General features: G+C 43.8%; 1 protein-coding gene across 1 annotated transcript; it reads right to left on the bottom strand.

Annotated features, from left to right (window-relative positions):
- Positions 1–4,642: 4,642 nt before the first annotated feature.
- Positions 4,643–12,375, bottom strand: ZACN (zinc activated ion channel). Its single transcript, XM_081850945.1, has 7 exons — positions 12,148–12,375; positions 11,584–11,643; positions 10,480–10,640; positions 9,506–9,550; positions 9,156–9,262; positions 7,877–8,046; positions 4,643–5,484 (listed from the first exon to the last, which is right to left on the bottom strand). The coding sequence occupies exons 2-7, from the start codon at positions 11,627–11,629 to the stop codon at positions 5,411–5,413; spliced, it is 603 nt and encodes a 200-aa protein (XP_081707071.1). The 5' UTR covers positions 11,630–11,643; positions 12,148–12,375; the 3' UTR covers positions 4,643–5,410.
- Between the last annotated feature and the right edge of the window lie 7,929 nt (positions 12,376–20,304).

The raw sequence follows: 20,304 nt of genomic DNA, 5'->3' as shown, positions 1-20,304 counted from the left end.
GTTGTGTGAGCAGAAGTCTGTTGCAAAAGTGGGCAGACACAACTGGGTATCACTCATTGTTTCTATTGATAAAATGATTGACAATAATTCAAAAATGCAAATAAACCTAACCTATACACAGTAGAAAAATAGTACCACAAAACAAAAATACATAATATCTCCACTAATCCCCAGATGTCCAACAAAATGAAAAGGTTTTCACCTGCCCACAAAATAATATCGGGGTAAAGCATCTACTGTACTGGAGAACATTTGCTCTGCAACATACATGAACTAGGAAAACTCTCCACATTTTTTAGGGAGAAGCAATCATTTGTGTCACATCTAAAATACCATTTTCAATGTAATCTTCCTTTTAAAAATTTAATCAGTTCAAAGAAAGATCTGAAGGCACAAAATGCATCTCCTGGAAGACTGCTGAATGCACTCCATTTTCCATAAATCTTTAGATCAAAGCAAATTATGCAGATAGAGGATTGGCAAATATGCATAACTCGGTACAAAGCAAGGCTTTAACGCGGCTTTAAGGGTGGCACCATTATTTTTGTTCCCATTTGATTCCATCTAAGTAGTCTTCTCCTGGAGGCTTCCCTGATTCGCATTTCCAAAAGAGCCAGAGTGCGGAAAACAGGAGATGAAACACAACAACCAGTCCAAAGTAGATGATGAAGAAGAGCCTGTCCACATGGGCAGAAGCTTGTTTGAGTTGCGATGACTCTTCAGTTGTCCCACAGTCTGAAAGGTAAAGGAGAAAGACGAGCTGAATGAATGCTCAGCTTGCAAACTTCATATGACCAAAGCACTTGGGGGGGAATTCAAGTGATCTCTTATGCAAACCCTTTCGGGTGATTGCCGCAGAAAACAAAATAAGCAGAACCCGAGATGCTTTTGAAAGGTACATTTGAAGTATTACCGATGGACTTTGAGAAAATAAACAGCTGGTAATTGATGAAATTGAATTCAAACCCCTTTTATATATTTAATACATTCACAGTTCTAGTGTAGATCCAAACCCCTTTCCTAAGCATTGGTGTTTGTTTGGGCCCAGATTCTGCAACAAATGAATTTTGCCTCTGATCAGAATTCAGAAAATGATTGGGCTTGTTAAATTCTGAATAAAGGAGGTCTTGTACTTTAAGTAGGTTCTTTTCTTTGCAGGATAGATACTTGCTTGGCAAGAGGGAGGACAAAACTGGGACAGAGTTCTCCTGCCTTAAGGCTTCAAGGGTGTGTTGTTGAGGCTCTCATGTTGCTGCAGCTGTCCATCTATTGATATTCAGAACCACCTTTCTGTTGCAACACTATAGCAGAGTTTGGGAGAGAGTGGGGTGTCCCTGCTAGCAATTAATTACACTTCTAATTCTTTTCAATCATTCTTTGGCACTACACCATCTTCCTGCCACAAAGCCTTCAGTGGATCCAGAGGCTTGCCTGCATCAGGATGTTTGTTGTTTGTATTGTTAAGACCAGCTTTCCCCAGCCTGGTGCAATACTGGCTGGAGCTGATGGTAGTTGAGTTCCCCATGTTTGAGAAAGGCTATTGCACACTGAAAGTGGCTTGCTACTAGTCACCTTGCTTGGGGAATGTCATTCTGTTTTATTTCCCGTTAGCACCTACCGCTTTTCCCAGGATCTTTTGTATGTTCTGGATTATTGCTTTGGTCTGTAGGTAGCATAGTGGTAGCCTTTCCCTTTCCCCACTGACATCCACAATTCAGCCAGAGATTACTGTTGTCAGTAACCAACTTTGTCACCAAAACAGTCTCAATTGTGCTAAGGAATAGTAACACCAGGAGACTGATGTAGTAATAACCTGGAGTTTAGAAAAAAGAGGAAATTATTTGCACAGCTGTTGAGCAAATCATTGGATAATTGTTCTAAGCAATTGACTTCAAAAAATTGTTTAGCATAGCTGTAGAATGCCAGAGGGAAACTAGCAGACATGAACTGAAAAACTCAAACGTGCACATAATTTCCAGTGAAACCATCATTTTTACAAAACATTATTTTTACGTCGATTGCCAGAAAGGAGGGCTGGAGCTGCCTGCTTGGCCTTGATGTTTGGTCTTCGTGACCACTCTTTTGACAGCATTACATTCCTTGGTGAAAATGTGCTGCAAAGTAAGGAATTTTTATAGTAGTGTGAGCTGAGGCTTAACCAAGAGGTTTCAACCAGGGTGAAGAAAACAAGACAGAGCTAAAAGATTGAGCAGAGGAAAAGCATGAAGTGATTTCAAAAGATGAGGGAAAGGTTTTTGTACTGTATTGCAAAGGACAAGAGAACCAGGCACAGGAAACAAAAAAGTGACAGGTTTGAAGAGGCAATCCTTATAGTGTTATTCATTGCAGGAACAGGAGCAGTAAAGAATAGCATTTCGGAGGGAATGAGCAAGTGTTTTGGCAGTATCAGAAAATGATGAAGTTGAGCAATAAGTGGAATCGAGTTCCATCTGTACTGACAATTGCTTACTTGCAGTTGTCATTCCTACCATCTATCAGCCTAAACCAGAGAGGGGGAACCTGTGCTCCCCCAGCTGTTGCTTTACAACTCCCATCTCCCTGACCATTGGCCATTCAAAGAGGAGGCTGCTGGGAGCTGGAGCCTAACAACATCTGGAGGGCCAGAAGTTCCCCATCCCTGGCCCATGTGTATGCCAGACATGTTGTTAAACACATCGTTCTCATGTCCCCACCCCACCCCATTGTAGGAATAGCTAAGGCCTGAATCTCACTCACACAGGCCCACTTTAAAAAAAATATTTTGTAAAAGAAGACACTGATGATGTGTTTAGCATCAGGGGCAGGCAGACTTTTAGTTTTGCACATTGTATTCTATTAGAATGTCAGGATCTACAAATCAGTGCCTGTTGCAAAATGGTGTGTGCTTAGAATTAAATAATTCTGAGCCCAGGTATTTGCTTCTAAGTTCCAGAACTGAACAGAGCTCCTGGTTCTTCAGTACAAAAATCCATACCTAGTTACCTTAAACATTCTTCATTTCAGCAATATCATTTAGGATGGGTAGTGGGGGAGTCATAGAACAGAATAATATAATTATAGTGTTGGAAGGGACCCCATGGGTCATCAAGTCTGATCTCCTGCAATGCCTGAATCTCAGCTTAAGTATTGGTGACATTTTGTTGCTATTATTCTTAAACAATAGTGAGTCAGACTCCTGGTCAATACACCACAAATCACCCAAAGATGCATCAGCAGAACAGATCGACCTTCTGCCTATCTCTATTAATATGATATTTAGTGTGGCCATGTGCATGCATGTGGAAAAGAAAGAAACCTTCACTTTGCAGTCTTGTAACAGCCATTAAAACTAGTCTGGGAAGGAGCATATGAGTCATGGCTCATGACTCATCCTAACAAATGTCTCTTATTCATCAACAAAGTCAATCATGTTTGAAATCGTGTATGTGTGTCTGTGTGTGTCTGCCCATGTAAGCAGCCTTCTCTTTTGCTCCTCTTCTGCCCTGACTCCATGCAAATCCAGAGTTGTGATGAGGCACTACAAATCCTTCCACAAAGGCTGCACAATGACAGCCTTACAATTTTATGCATATAGTAAGAGACGCCCACACCCACCCACCCACCTCCCTCTCTTTCTGTAAGCAGCTATGCAGTGTATAAAATGATGAATAGAAGGATATTGCTGTTTGATGTAAGAACCATTTGATTAATCTTAATTGAGAGAATTTAGGCTCTTGTTCCACAGCACTCTAGCTCATTCCTGTGTGCCTCAGTGCACAATGAAGGATATTCTGACTTAGGTTCAAGAAATGTGTGCTGGGAGAGGAGCTCTTAACTAAATCAGCGCATTCTTTTTCTTATTCACAAGAAGTGCTTGGGGAAGCACTGCAAAGTAGGAAGAACACTTAGCCACTGACCAAAATGACATCCCTCTGGCAAGCTCTCCTTCCCACCTCTGTGACCTATAGTTCACTATACTCTGTCTTGATGCTGTCTTCCATTTAAAAATAAAAATAAATAAAAGTCTGCCTATTTCTCTAAAGAAACCCAGGGCTCATCCACACTTACCTTTTGCCCTGCACTTTCTAGGCACAATTCCACACTTTAAAGCACCATGTCTGAGCATTATTGCTTTATTTTGCCCCAGCACATTCCCTGTGAAAACCTGCTCTTTAACGCTGAATCAGAACAAATGGGTTTCTTATGGATAGCCATTTGCTGGGATTCAGCTTTTAATAATGGGTTTTTGTGCTCAGACACGGTGCTTTAAAAGCACGGGCCTGTGCCTAGAAATGCAGCCTGACAGGAAGTATGGATGAGCTCTCGAGGCGACTTACAAAAACAAAACAACCCCCAACACACTAAAATTTAACGATATCCACTCCCTTTAACAAATTCCAGCAGCTAAAACACAGAACTTATCCAGCAAAAATTAACTAAAGGCACTTTGACAGGAAAGACTATTGTAAGTACAGTGGTACCTTGGGTTAAGAACTTAATTCGTTCTGGAGGTCTGTTCTTAACCTGAAACTGTTCTTAACCTGAAGCACCACTTTAGCTAATGGGGTCTCCTGCTGCCGCTGCGCCACCGCTGCATGATTTCTGTTCTCATCCTGTAGCAAAGTTCTTAACTCGAGGTAACTATTTCTGGGTTAGCGGAGTCTGTAACCTGAAGCGTATGTAACCCGAGGTACCACTGTAAAGAAATAAAGAGTAGTACTATTTCAGTGTGATAGGGAAGGTTACCATGAAGTCCGGCACTTCAAGACTGATCATGACTGGCTTCTCTAAGAGAAGGCTGAGGAGTCTTCAGCTCGCCAGTGCTCTTCCCCTGTCCCAGGCAATCTCCCTGAAGCCATGCCCCCTCCTCAGGTGACCAGGAGGGCTCAATCCTCATGCTCATTGCCATGTGCTGGGCAGGGGAGTGCACCCTCTCCTCCCCACATGCCACAGAGGGGATGGAAATCAAGTTCTCCTGGCTTTTCACCTAAGGAGAGGGAAAGGCCTAATCCTGCTACTCAGCCTGCTGAAAAAGAGACAGCGTTTGTCCATTGCATCTCTGCTGATCTCCAATAAGCTGCTGGGGGCAGCTTTTATGTCCATTGTGGTACATCAGCTGGGGGGGGAGTTAACCCCCCACTCACTGCACTCCATAATGTCTGTTTTTCTCTCTAATTGGTTACCAACTTTACAGGGAATTGCGCCACAGGCTGCCATTTTGGGCTACGGCCCCATGTGGCTTGTAATACGATTCCGCCTGCAGTTTTGCTACTTAATTTTTCCTGGCCTGTTCAACTTACTGAGCAATGGGTTGCAGGAAGAAGAGCCGGGCAAGGAGCCAATGAGCGAGGAGTGGAACACCAGGTAAGCCAACAGCAAGGTGATCATGTATGCCAGCCTGTCTTTGAGTGGGATAAGGAAGCCACAGAGATCAGCTACCACAAGTGCCAGGCTTGGCACAATTACAGAGAGGACGATTCGCATTCCTGTGTTTTCTAACTTCACCTAGAAAAGAGGTTGGGGTTTGTGGGTGAAAGGAATAAGCATTTGAGCCTTTCAGCATTTCGCAAAACATCGGCATTGGTTGGCAAAGTGGCTGGATACGTTGTATTTATTTATTTAATCAACCTCCCTCTAATAAGTAAATACCAAAAGAAGAACACAAGCTTTGGCACTTTCCACTGCTGTCATCTAATGTGGAATTGGCGAAGTCAAGCAACGTTTTAAAAGCCACTTGCCTAAGTTGGTCATTCATGCCCTTCTGGCCATTAATGTAGAAAGAAGCAAAGTCACCTAAAAGCAGATGTTCGCAAAAAGGTGCACTTAATCTTCTTAAGTGAACATTTTTGTCATTAAAAGCAGACTTCGAGGGCCCTGGAAACCCCCTCCCTGTGAACATTTTCTAGACCAGGGGTGGGGAACCTGCAACTCACCAGACGCTGCTCAAATACAAATCCCATCATCCCTGACCATTGACCAAGGTGGCTTGGGCTGATGGGAGTTTAAGTCCAGCAACACCTGGAGGGCTTCATGCTCTCCATCCCTGATCTAGTCCTACCTTACAAGGTTGTTGTCAGGATTACAAAAAAATGTATGCGGAGTGCTCTCAATCCTCTGAAATGCTACAATAAAAACCATGTTGCAGCAGCAAACTAAAGATGCTCCTTAAATCTGGGGTGTGGAACCTGTGTCTTTCCAGGTGTCAGTGGACTAAAAACCCCATCATCTCTGACCACTGATTGGCCTTGCTGTCTGAGGCTGATGGGAGTTGGAGTCCAATAGCATATGTTCCCTCCCGCAAGTACAGTTCACATTTCCAAGAAGAGCATTCCCTGCAGCTCCTCTCCCAAGTAGTTTGCTCTGCCTCACTTGCCTTCTTTGCTTTCACCAGCAGGGCTGAAGGCACATGGTGCAGGGAGGTCCTACATTGTGACATTCCCACGCGCCCCAATCAGATGAGAGGTCAGGACCCAGCAGAGAAGCCCCTTGCATGCCTTCTCTGAGTTATAGTCCAGTTTCATCTCCTTACCATAACTACAAAGCAAGGCTGTGGCAAATTCTTCAGGCTGCTGACTTTCACATCCGTGACAAGGTATTCACGCTTTAAATTCAGAATCTGGTTTTGAATGGAGACGTTGAATTCCAGCTCATTGACTTGAAAGAGTTAAACACACATATACACACACACAAGTTCTTTGGATATTCAATGGAAGTATAAGAGAGATTTTAGGAGTCCAATCAATCATCTATGCTCCCTTCAATAGAAGGAGTTGCATCTAAGTTGGAAAGAGCCCCAAGGACCATAAAGTCAGGCTACCCCAAGACATGTTCCCCTTAAGGCAAACCTCACGTGGGCATACCCTCCAACATTTCTCTGATGAAAATAGGGATGTCCCATTCCATAATGATAATTTTACTATTTATACCCTACACATTGCATGTGTATTATTGGGTTGCCCCAGCACTCTGGGCAGCTTCCAACAGGCATAAAAACGTAATAAAACATTAAACATTTTATTTTTAAAAACTACCCTATGCAGGATTCCCTTCAGACAGCTCGAGGGTCAGATAACTCCATACCCTCCAACATTTCTCCAATGAAAATAGGGACATCCTCAGGAAAAGTGGAATATTCCGGGAGCAAATCAGAAACCAGGGCGGCTTATCTAAATCAGGGAGCTCCCTGGAAAATAGGGACACTTGGAGGGTCAGCATACGGAACTCTTATTTGACGTGGTAATTCCCGGTACAGGTGCATAATGGCTGTGGCAGGTGAAGGGAAGGCCACAAGAATGACACAGGAGACTGGTATTGGGTTGAATTAGGCCACAGCTTTATTGATTCCAGGAAAGAGTAGGTTTGACTAAGGCAATGGGTATGCATCCTGCATCAGGCAGCCTGCTTGCTACCTGATAGGAACCTGGTGGGATCAAACTTGTGCTAGGGAGTCGCCCCCCAACATGGATTGGATACCACGACTCCACACAGGCAACCATTGAGAGAGGTGTAGTGACCCTTTGGTCCCTCAGTGGACTCCCGGACACAGTCACCCCACCTGAACTGAGCGGGAGGGGTGGGGCGGGGGACAGACAGGCAACTTGTCCTTTCTCCTCACTGATTCCTTCACTTTTAATAACTACTTCCTAAAGTAGATCACCTCCTTTCAGGCTTCCTTCCTGCTACTTCTTCTAGCTCAGTCAGAATGAACATGGGCTTCTGTTGACTTCTTGGTTCCATCTTGTAACAACTATACCTGGAATAGGTTTGTTTGCCATGAGTAATCAACCTTTTTTATTTACCCTTTCAACCAGCAGTCTTGCCAGACTATTTCCTTCTGCACTACATTTACCAGATTCTGACATTTGCATTGCCCGGCATAAGCAGGCATCTCACCTACCCATGTTGGCTAGAGAGGAGAAGCTCAGAGTGCAGCGAGTGCTGTCTCGTGGGTAGTAGAAGAGATCAAAGTTGCAGTTGCTGTCGATGCGCAGAGAGAGCGCAAACTCCACTTTCCCATCATTGTGAAGCACTACGGGAGGAGACTCTGTTTTCCATGTCACTTCAAACCTTTGGTAAACAAAAGGAGCTGTAAGACAAGGGGGACAGCAGAGGGGGACCTTCCTTGCTCGCTGGAGCATGCATCTGATGCTGTTTTGACATGTAGAATGGCATCTACTAGGAACTCGCCCGCAAGGTGAGTGTTTGGGTCACCTGGGCAGGTGGATAAGAAAAGTGAGCAGGAGTGGTGGTACAGGAAGAGCTGACTCAAGGTTTAATAAAGAGACCCTGTCCTGTCTTCACACATCACAATATGAAGATACACAATGCTGTATGAAAATGGGGAGGAATGAAATCCAGAAAAGGAATTTAGGCTTAGCTAAAGTTTCCCATCCGCCGGTATGTTACACTCTTCTGTGTTTGTGGAGAATTACAGTGGTACCTCGGGTTAAGAACTTAATTCGTTCCAGCGGTCCATTCTTAACCTGAAACTGTTCTTAACCTGAAGCACCACTTAACTAATGGGGCCTCCCGCTGCGCCGCTGCTGCACGATTTCTGTTCTCATCCTTAACCCGAGGTACTATTTCTGAGTTAGCGGAGTCTGTAACCTGAAGCGTCTGTAACCTGAGGTACCACTGTACTCCTATCAGTTGATGCATTGGCCAAGAGAGAGACGGTATGGCGCCTTGTCAGATTATTCTGTGTGCAAGGCTGTATAGATTTCTGCCTTCAAGGAGATGGGTGCTTTACAAAAGGAGTGGACAAATTCATGGCAGGTGAGTACATTTCAAAGGAGCATACCTCTGGGGACCTGATGCCACAGGTTGCAGGTGGGAAGCAATGGGATGGTTGTCATCATCTGGCCCTATATGCAACATCCCAGGGACTTTGGGTCTGGTACGGTGTCGGATGCTGTTCTCACATTTTCCTATTCCTTTCCACATTCCCTCTTTCAGTGATGAGGACTCTGGGCCTCTCTAGATGTTGCTGGACTCCAGTTCCCAGCATTCCAGAATAGTAGTCATGCTGGCTGGGGCTGATGGGAGCTGCAGTCCAACCTGGAGGAGGGCTTCAGGGTCCCTACCCCTATCCTGTGCCTTTTTCAGGGTCAGAGACTGGAGAAACCCTTGGGACATATGTGGAATGGTACATGTGTACATTTTTCAAGGCTACTTACGATTCTTGAACTGTGAGGGAAGGAGTCCACACCGAACCCCAGGGCACAGTGATGGTGGTGAAGGGGAACTCTGTCTCATTCCAGGCCAGCTGTTCAGCATACCATGACTGAGGATTTCAGTGAAAGGAAACGTTAATCTTGACTGTATCCTCCTCCCAACTCACCCACCCTTTCAAATCTAAAATCTGCTTCACTCACCAACTGTATCACTTCAGCATCCCATGGACATGACCAAGCTAATTATTTGATCAGGAAGTGTGAGCAGACAATGTGGAGAGTGGAGCCTGCCTTCAGGACCACTCTATCTCCTATTACTTCCCAGTTCTTTGATAAGAAAGACTAAGCATTACCTGATAAAGCACGAGGACAGATGAGATAGTGTATTGCATGATGTCCTAGTGGAGAAAGAATTCAAGGTCAAACACACACAAATACATGCACACACACAAACACGTTCATACAAGAATTTTCAATAAAACTTGGCTCCAAAAAATCTGCCTTTTTATGTTGGCCAAAAAACTGTTGTTACTTCCATATAACAGCTCCAGCTTGGGATTCATCTACTGTATACTCAGTTGCATCATCATCATCATCATCATCATCATCATCATCATCATCATCCTGCCCTATAGGTAAGGTAAAGATAAAGGACCCCTGGATGGTTAAGCCCAGTTAAAGGTGACTATGGGGTTGTGGCGCTCATCTCACTTTCAGGCTGAGGGAGCCGGAATTGGTCCACAGACAGCTTTCCGGGTCATGTGGCCAGCATGACTAAACCACTTCTGGCGCAACAGAACCCCGTGACGAAACCAGAGTGCATGGAAACGCCGTTTACCTTCCCACCGCAGCGGTACCTATTTATCTACTTGAACTACGAGGTTGGCAGGAGCTGGGACAGAACAACGGGAGCTCACCCTGTTGCGGGGATTCAAACTGCCAACCTTCTAATCAGCAAGCCCAAGAGGCTCGGTGGTTTAGACCACAGAGCCACCCGCGTCCCCTTACCCATATACCCTATACCCCTTACCCTATACCCATGGGTCTCGGGGTGGTTTGAACATACATTATTTTGAACATGAACATTATATTAGTATAATCCTTGTTTGCAGACAGAATGTCAATTTGTAAGCGTGGTACAGTCATACCTCAGGTTGAAGTTGCTTCAGGTTGAGCGTTTTTGGGTTGCGCTCCGCGGCACAGAAGTGGCGAATCGCGACCTGCGCATGTGCAGACGCGGGTTGCGTTCACTTCAGGATGCGAACGGGGCTCCGGAACAGATCCCGTTCACATCCCGAGGTACCACTGTATAAGTTGTTATACCTACCACATGAAGCACGTTAGACATCTCTATCTTGACATCCACCACAAGGGGGCCGTTTCCATTTCTGGGCATCAGGGATGGGGAATATGTATTCAGCAGTGACTCTAATAACTTCACTTCCAAGGAGTTGATAGAATCTTGCCAAGTCATCTGAGGCAAGGCTGCTAAAAGCAAAATACACAAGTAGTCCGTTTCACAGCCATTCATATAATATACTCCATCTCAAATCAAACATTGATTCTTTTATGTTGGAAATACGGAGGATATTTGCAGCAAATTATTCCACTCACAACTATTAGGCAACAGAACTATTTTGCTCTGCGAGGGCTATTCATATATGTATTTGTAGGATTTCTTTCTTTCTTATCAATTTAATTTTTACAATTAAAACAATTTACAATAATCCAAATACAAAATACCATGTAGGATTTCTTATTCACGTTTTACCATAATGCCCCAGGGCTGTTTATAACAATGTAGTTATACTGTTATAAAAACAAGTTAAACGTGTGTTGTTGTTTTTAATATGCATTGTAGGAGAGGAATGGCTCGCCAGATGTTGGACTTTGGCTCCCTGAGTCCATGACCACTGACCATGCTGACTGGGGCTGATGGAAACTGGAGTCCAACAAACCCTGAAGCAGTGTTGCCATATTTCAAAAAGTGAAAATCCAGACAGAAGTTGTTCAGCTATTTTTGAGGGAAATTGGCAAAAATGACACTGCCGACATTTAAGCCTATTTCCTCCTGGACACTGCTTTCAACTGTAGTATTCCAGGTATGTCCAGGAAATTCTGGACATATGGCAACCGTACAGTGGTACCTCAGGTTACATATGCTTCAGGTTACATACATTTCAGGTTACAGACTCCGCTAACCCAGAAATAATGCTTCAGGTTAAGAACTTTGCTTCAGGATAAGAACAGAAATCGTGCTCCGGCGGCACGGTGGCAGCAGGAGGCCCCATTAGCTAAAGTGGTGCTTCAGGTTAAGAACAGTTTCAGGTTAAGCATGGACCTCCGGAACGAATTAAGTACTTAACCCAAGGTACCACTGTACTGCCCCAAGTGTATACAGCGTTTAAAAAAAAAAGGAAGTTCCTCTTACCTAGCACCAAGAGGAAGAGATTCAGGCAGATCCTTGTCACCGTCATCTTTTTTTAAGGTCCTGCAATATGCAAGCATGGCAGCAGGCTCTAATGCAAGGTAAATTGGACACCAATTCATAGCACAGAGAGCCAAAACGACCATTTGTCACACACGGTTGGTGGCACAGCTAGAGCATGAAGCTGCCAGGGAAAAGGAGATGGAAATTCCAATTCTGCTAGTTTTGAACTCTGAAGTGGCTTCCAGGTGTGTAGGACTGCCTAACGATACTTTTCTCACATTACAAAGCACGTAATCTTACAAAAATATGTATCTCTCTCTGTTCTCCACTGAGTGAGGGCTACTTGAGCTTCTCCACTCACGGCTTTCTGGAAGTTATCATCTCTAGGTATTGGCTTCTGCCTTATCTTCTCAGGCTATGGGGCAGTCAAACAATACTTATTATTCTGTAACCACATCAACACAGGACAAGAGATTCAACAAAAGCTGCCTTTTGCAAAATCTACATGCTTCTGGACCCCCCGCACAGGATAATTTGCAATCAACACGCACTTATTCATCATACCTGCAGAAGATGCCACACTGTTCACATCAGACATGAGGTAAGGGCTGACCTGAGCATCACAGAACCAGTTTTTATATAGGCCATTTACTACGATATCTCTTTTGGGGAATGGATTGTAATGTCAGCCTGCCATGCTTCAATTCATGAACAACAAAGCTCTGCAACCCTCTGGTTTTCTTTCTACCAACAGCTGCCCTTTGGGAGATAATTTCCTGGGCTTTCATTGCATTCCCAGCAACAACAACAGTCCATTGTGAAACAACACAATGGAAATGTGTGTGTGTGTAGAAGGGTGTAAATTGCCATAAAGAGAAGTATGAATTAGTTCTCTGCATCACTAACCAAACAAAACCAACACCTTGTTTATTATGTGCTTAGATGCTGGTGTGTGTTCTCTTTCATTTCTTTCTGTCTATTGGGGAAATGAAATATAGGGTTTATCTCAGTATTTATTTCCAGCCAATGAAGATTTAAACATGGACTCATTTCTTTGCAAATACCTGCTATTAGAATACATTTTTAAATATTTCACAGAAAGAGGGACAACTCGAGTCTGAAGCGACTACGCAATCAAAATAAGTGGTGCGTTATTTTTAAAATTAGTAACCGCTTTTCAAAAGTTCAAAGCTGTGAAATAAATCATACAAGGATAAAAACCACTCTAAAACAAAACAATTACAAGTAAAATAAAATAAAATAAAATGGCACAACGTAAAATCTAGCCACCGATTTGGTTGCTCAAAGCACAGTGTGTTTTGCTAGCCTATTCTACCCCTTACAACAACCTTCTAAGGTAGGCCACTATTACTATCTCCTTATTGCAGATGCAGGACTGAGGCTGAGAGCTAGCAATCTACTTGAGGGCCCCTACTGAGTTCGTGGCAGAAGAAATATGTGAAGCAAGGACTTTCCTGACTGCTAAGCCTCTAAAGCATGAGCCCCATGCACACACTTCCCAGGGGGTAAGGTCACCGTAGAGCAATTCTGCACCAAACTTGCACAGAAGGACTGCTGCCAGCCCCTCTGCCACATTAGTTCTGTATGCAGGGCAAATCTCTCCAACCCTTGCCTTGTGACAGCCAAATGCAAGCCGGGAGAGAGCATTTTGCAAAGAGTTGGTTCAAACCTGACACTAACAAATGAATGAGCAGCAGCCTAACACTCATGATGCAGAACAAAAGTCAAAGGTGCAGGGTCCTTGTCCCAGACAGCAGGCACAGAGCTGCCAGGAAATAAATAATTGGCAAAGCAATTCTGTTGCGTGAGGCAGAGCTCTGGGAGAAAATGGATTTCTGGGGTTCTTCAAGTCCTCCATTAACCAGCTCTAAACAACTGAAAGCTAAAAGGACTCCTATATACATCCTAAAATCCCATTATACATCTCACTCTCAGGGCACTCACTGTATGCAGCTGCACAAAAATAAAATGATTATCTTTTATGAGACCATTGCCAGTTTGTATAAGAGCAGGCAGGTAAGGGCAGCAATATGATTGCTGCTACTGATGCTGTTTATTTTATTTTCAACCCTCCCCCAAAAGTAGCTATTTTGTGGGGGGGGGGTTAATATTTTATTTCAACGTTTGCATTATTTTATAATGGTTTAGCAACATGGCTCCTTTCTAATTCTCTCACCCGTTTAATAACACAGTATAATGTCGTCATTATACTTCCTTATTACAAACAAAAAGTGACAACCCTTGTTCAAAACTTTGCCTTTTAAGAAGGTACAATGGGCAGGTAAACTGTTCCTGAGCCAAGTTGGCATTTCAAACCTTGTTGGAAATACCTGATAAAGAATGGATGGTGAATTCTCTCCCCCGCCCTTTCTTTTGTAGGAGGGAGAGCTGTCTCAGTTGGTTTGTGTTAAGTTGTGGGTGAACATATCAGACGACACAGAGATTCTTCAAACAGCTCTTGTTTATTCACAGGCCAGGACAGAACTGAACTGAAGGGCTCAGTCAGCCTGCTTATATAGAGCTCCAGTACCACGTTACTGTAACAACTTTCTAAAACTATCCAATCACTGAACGTCACTTTCGATCCTTCATTTGCATAACTATCTATAGTATCCCCCTGCTGACCCAGGGTGAGAACTTCAGTACATAACAGTTTGCAACCTGTCAGCCAGAGAGTATGGCTACAGCTAAAGGCAGTATAGTTTCAGCTCCCCCCATCCTGACCCACTTTGTCCCCTTTCCTCAATCTGCTGTGGGGCAACACAGGAATGCTGCTTGCCCCAGGAAGAGAATATCATATCACGTCCTCGGCTGTCACTGTTGTGGAGTGCTGAGCCATTTGTGCTTGTGCCTATGAACAATTTGGGAAATGGTCTGTCTCAAGCAGGCATATTCACATCCGCTACTAGTAGGGATAGAAGCTCCTTGAACATTTCCAAAGAAGATAGGCAGGGGTCACCTTGGACATGTTTTAAGCTGGGGGATCTCAAGTCGGTCCAGTATTAAATGAAACATGACATAAAAAGGAATCCCTGTGGTATTGAAAGGACACTGTTCATAGACATGAAGAACTAGAAAGTCACTGTTCAGGGCTTGGATGACCCACCTCTCTCCCCACCTGAACTGATCTAATGAATGTATCCCACATTCTACCAATTTCTTTAAAAAAACAAGAGTTGACTATCTTTAAATCTGGATTACCCCATAAAGTTAACTTGGCATGAGCATATGGGTTGAATTCTGTCATAAAGCTTGTTTTTGCCCCTGGTTTGGATTAAACTAAAGCAGCCTTCTCTGAAATTTCTTTTCATCTGACACATTCATTATTTGCTCAGTTCTTGTTAGCTACTTATTCTCTCTCTGTGATTCACGACACGTCTTTCCCATCCTGCACAATTATTTCGTGTTCTGAGCAGGTAGGGATGGAATAGCTCCCAGACCTGGAGATTGATGGTTTGTTTGGATAGCACCGTTTTACCTCTGTTTTTCTCCACAATCCTCTCTCACTCACCCCATCCCACCCTCTGCAATGATCTGTGAGTGCACACATGCAGGTTCAAGTACCCCTTCTTTTTTTGCTGAAAGGGCTGGGCAGTTCATGTTCCTGGCAGCCCATCTGGCATGAGTCTATTGGCCAAAGAAGGGAAGCTTTTAGCATTTTGTCCAAACAATAGCATTACTGGAATCCTTTCATTTGAGGGGAAATCAATTTCCTTCTGGATGTATGTTTAATTGCGCTCTTTTTGTTTGAAATCAATCAGGACACAGAGACTGTTTAGATTAAGAGCCAGCCATAACGCTTCAAAATCATACACCCACTTGAGTGCTGCCGGGCTTTTATGCATGAAGCACTAGCAAACAATGTATTGCCGTTCAGAGAAGTAATGTGATGACCTTTTAATTAACACTGTTTATTCCCAGCACAGCAGTGCATAGATACAGGTCAGGTTCAGATTAGTTCTGCCTGTTCGGTAAACTCTTGCAGGAAAAAAAGAACCTGGATCAATAAATGTGCCCCATTTATAGGACACCTCTTGTTCAAAAGCAGCCTCAGCTGTTACAGAATACTGCACACCGCTGTGCTTTTCCCCAACAAAACTGTCCTTTCCCACAGAATATTGTGGGGCCAAACACCACAACTTTAGAGCAGCCTGACAGTCAACTGCATTTCCACAGCTTGCTGGACCTGCAGTCAACCATTCTTTGACATCTCTGCTTTGAAGAAGGGGCTTGTGACAAAGAACTAACACATTTAATACACAAGCATCCAATATCCAGTGCTGCAACTCCACTGGCCCCATGAATTTCTGTGCACACAGTAGAGCTTCTTCTTCCTCTACTGTTCCCCCCCAGCCCCCTGGACGCCCTCAAAATCAGTTCTGGAGAGTTACAGAACACTCTGGAACAGGGGTGTGGGTGTGTGTAGAAATAGAAGTCCTCTTGTACTAGCAGAACCCTGCTTGCGCTGCCCAGGATACAACCCATGCTCTTTACCAGAGCTTTTCTTTCAGCCGGAAGCCACCGGAACTCAATTCCAGCACCTCTCAGGTGGGCACCACTGCCATTCTAAGAGAACAAGGGAGGTGTTCATGGTGAGTTTCCAGCACCTCTTTTTCTAGAAAAATAGCCCTGCTTCCCCCGCCCCCCCCTGCTCCACCCCTCTCCCCCTTTTCTTCCTAATGTCTCAACAAATGAAACTGATTTGTAAAAATGTCACATGGAAAAAATACGAGAGAGAGACATTACACATACTTCTGTAAATCAAGAAAATCTTTAATACAAATACATTTAAAAAAGCACTGCTCTTGACTAACCCTGTTCCCCAATAATACTGTCTTCAGATCCAAAACATATATTTGAAAGCTTCAATTTGTAAGTTTGTAAGTTAACACTGCCAGAGTTATTGCTCCTTTTTTTTTTTTTAAATAATTTTTATTAAGGTTTTCCAAATTAAAACAAATTAAATCCAATTTATAAACTTTTTCCAATAACTAGGACTTCCCCTCCCCACCCCCTCATGTATTCCAAATCTTCCAAATAAACAATTAGGTTCAACAAATTCTTATCCCCAAATTGCAATCATCCTCCATTACCCTGTTTAGCGTAATTCCCATCCCCCTAAGATCGATCTATTCCCTTCCACGAGTTTCCCCCTTTCAAACATAATACAAAAAAAAAAACAAACAACAACAACAACAACAACATAGAATTAAATAATAATTTTACAACCTTTGGATTCCAACTTTCCCTCCCCTTTTTCCCTGTTACGTTCCTCCTAGCCCTCCATCTCTAATATCTTCCTGGAGTTCCCACATTGCGTTAAACCCACATCCCTCTGATTCTTTGCCAGTCTTATTAATTGCGAATGTCCAATCATTAAATTACGAATGTCCAATCCTAAAAGAAGTCTAACGAGAAGAGGGTCCATTTCTTCTATCCAGATTTTTATATCCAGGAGTAGAAACTCCAATTTTAAATCCATAAGCTTGTCAAATCTGGATATCCCAAATATCCCCTTTCCCATTTCTGTCCAGTTCTTGTTATTTCCTTATTCTTGTCGGCCATTCTCCTCCTTTTTGTTTCTCTGTTCTCCCACAGAAATGTTCTTTCTCCAAAAGTTTCTAATATCCCTGCAGAGGCTTGTTGTTCCGGAACAAAACATTACATCATGATCCTTTCATTTTCCAACAGATAGTTCCATTGTTTCCTGTAGTGTGTAGACCTCTGTAGACAAAATAGTGTTCCATTTCTGCAGTTTCCCAGGAGATTAAAAGTTCTATTCAACTGCACAAGTTTCCTGTCAAAAACACATGCAATATCCCTCATCTCTTCTAGATGGATTCCCGTAACAAAGTTCCCTTCCAAAGCCCATCCACCAGTCCAAATAGCTTGTTTATCCTTATTTGAACAATTTGAAACAATTTATACCCAACTTATATCAAATGTAACCGGCAAAGTCCATAACCAAGTCTCTGTTACATTCTTCCGTTTTGACAGCTCCTTGACAGCTGTCAAAACCTGTCAAAACCTCCGTTACTCTTCTCCAGGCATTTTCACGAATCGCTCCAGGGATTCCGGGGGGGGGGGTGTTGCTTTTTAATACAAATTCCACTTTTCTCCTCCGGCTCAATCTTATAAATTTCCCTCGCGAAGTTGCTAATTCGGTGAAATAAGGTTACTTTCGATCTTAGTTATCCATTCCTTTGTTTTGGCTCTTCTACAATTTCGGGGGGGGGCTGACTTCCTTTTTTCCACCTCCCCCGTTCGCTCCAAATTTTAAAAATTTGTCCCCTTTTTTTTAGTCCATATTCCAATTACTCACGGGTTCTTCTTTTAGATCCAAATTTTCAATAGAAGAAGTCAGCGCTCTCCGCCGGATGGCATGCGGCTGCGCTCGGCAGGGATAGCAGAGAACTCAAGCACCACGCTTCTCCCCGGCACCCGATCCGGAGCCTTTAAAAAGGCTCCTTCACGAGTCGGGAGGGCGCTAACGGTGCCAGTCGAGTCTCCATGTCCACGGCCTCCTCTGGCCGTGGTTTTTAAGGGTCCCCGCATCGCCGGTGCGGTAGGACCCAGCCCCTGCCGAGCAGACTCCCTCCGGAGCTCGGAGGTAGTCCGCCATTCGGCGATGGCGCCAACCCGGAAGTCGTCCAGAGTTATTGCTCCTTGAAGCAACACTGTCACCCTCATGGCAGATGGAGATGCCTTGAAACTTAAATGTAATAACATTGCATTTACCGTATTTTTCCGTGTATAACACACACCCCATGTACAAGATGCCCCCTATTTGGGGGGACTCAAAATTAAGAAAATTGGGGAAGATTGTCCCCGTGTATAAGACTACCCTCCCTTTTTAACATTATTTTTTAGTAAAAAAAACACCCTAGTCTTTTACATGGAAATGTACGGTATTTATTTATCCCACCCTCCCTCTTGATGCAGCCCAATCACCTTCTAAATCTGGCCTGCGGACGGTCCGGGAATCAGCATGTTTTTACATGAGTAGAATGTATCCTTTTATTTAAAATGCATCTTTGGGTTATCTGTGGGGCCTGCCTGGAGTTTTTACATGAGTAGAATGTGTGCTTTTATGTAAAATGCATCTCTGGGTTATTGTTAGGGCATAAGAATTCATTCAGGCAGATCTGACCAGCACAATACAGCTCGGGATGAATGCCCTACCTCGGAGCAAGAAATGTATGCAATCCCAGTGCTGTGCTCTGTGTTCAAGGTATAAGTCTGCCCATTATACTCTAAGCCACTGGGGAAGGCTCTGTAAAGTGGCAACAAGTCTTAGCTCTCCGTTGCTTTTAATTGGCCATTAAGCAGCAGGAAAGAGCTCTGGTGGCAGGTCACTGAGCTGCATTATGGTTTTTGCTTTGAGGCACCTGGTGCCTGTTGTTCCTCTTGCTTCACACCATTAGGTAAGGCTGTTTGCACTAGAAAGATGCTTAGCCTTGCAGAACACACCCATTTCCCTTGAAAGATGGAGATGTGGAAGAGGCAGAGAAGCGTCATGGTTTCCCCCAGTGTCAGCTGTTACATTCTTTAAGTGCCTGACAACGCTATACTTTGGATTCATAATCAGTTATTTGTCTGAAGCTGATCTCTGTGTGAAGCAGAGTCCCCAAGGGCATATCTACACTCTCACCCAGCTAAGGAACAGCCCAGAGCTGCGGGCGTGTGGTGGCCAAAGAGCCTCAAGGGAACAGGGCTCAACTTGCAGTGATGCAGGAATTAGAAGCACAACCAAGGCCAGCTCAATAACTTACCATTGGACAACCTTTCCTCTTGGTTAGAAACAAATACCATACCTTTAAAGCACATGACTTACCCCCAAAGAATCCTGGGAATTGTGATGGGAATTGAGGGTATTGGAAATTGTTGCCCTGTGAGGAGTAAACCACAGGTCCCAGGATTCTTTGTGGGAAGTCATGTGCTTTAAAGGCACAGTGTGCATGTGAACATCTCACAAGAAACTGCCACCACCAAGTATGTAAAGAGATTGCCAAGCAAATGGGAACCAAGATCCTTTGGGAGAAGCCATCACAGTTAAAGTGGTATGATACTGCTTTAAATGTAAGGTACAGATGTGGCCTGAGACAATGTTAGGAAGAACTTCCTGGAAGTACAAACTGTTCTGACGGTGGAACAGACTACTTTGGAAGGTAACGAACTCTCCATCATTAGCAGCTCTTAGGCAAGGCTAGATGAACACTTGCCATCAATGTTGTTTCAGTCTGCTTCCTTCACTTGCACAGGATTGTGCTAGATGCCCATTGAAGTCCCTTCCATTGCTATAATCCTAAGATTATATTCATCCCTTAACAGTCAGTCGCCATCACTCCTGAAGCGTCAGCAGATGCCTGTTATCATGGCTTATCTCACCACAGCAGTTGCTACCACAGTGTTGGCTTTTGAGGCCTATCAACTCTTTCTTTCCGATTTACATCAACAAGATGGATGGTTCTGCAAAACAGTGGGGTTACTAAGTAAACAGCAGCCTTCAATAAAAGCGAGCCAGGCAAGTGCTTCAGGAGAACATTGCTGCAAAGTGGCTTCCTGGGTTGTATCTGATTGCTGAATGCTTCTCAGTGGCAGGAGACCATAGAAACTTTAATGCCATGGAAGGTGAGCCCTGTGCAAGATTTGGAATGATCTCAAGAAAAGGCAACCATGTCACCTGAAATACTCCTGAAA

Source organism: Podarcis erhardii (assembly GCF_964252035.2).
Source record: "Podarcis erhardii genome assembly, chromosome: 2".
NCBI lineage: Eukaryota > Metazoa > Chordata > Lepidosauria > Squamata > Lacertidae > Podarcis > Podarcis erhardii.
Note: the sequence above shows the minus strand (reverse complement) of the source record. Positions and strands in the feature narration are given on the sequence as shown.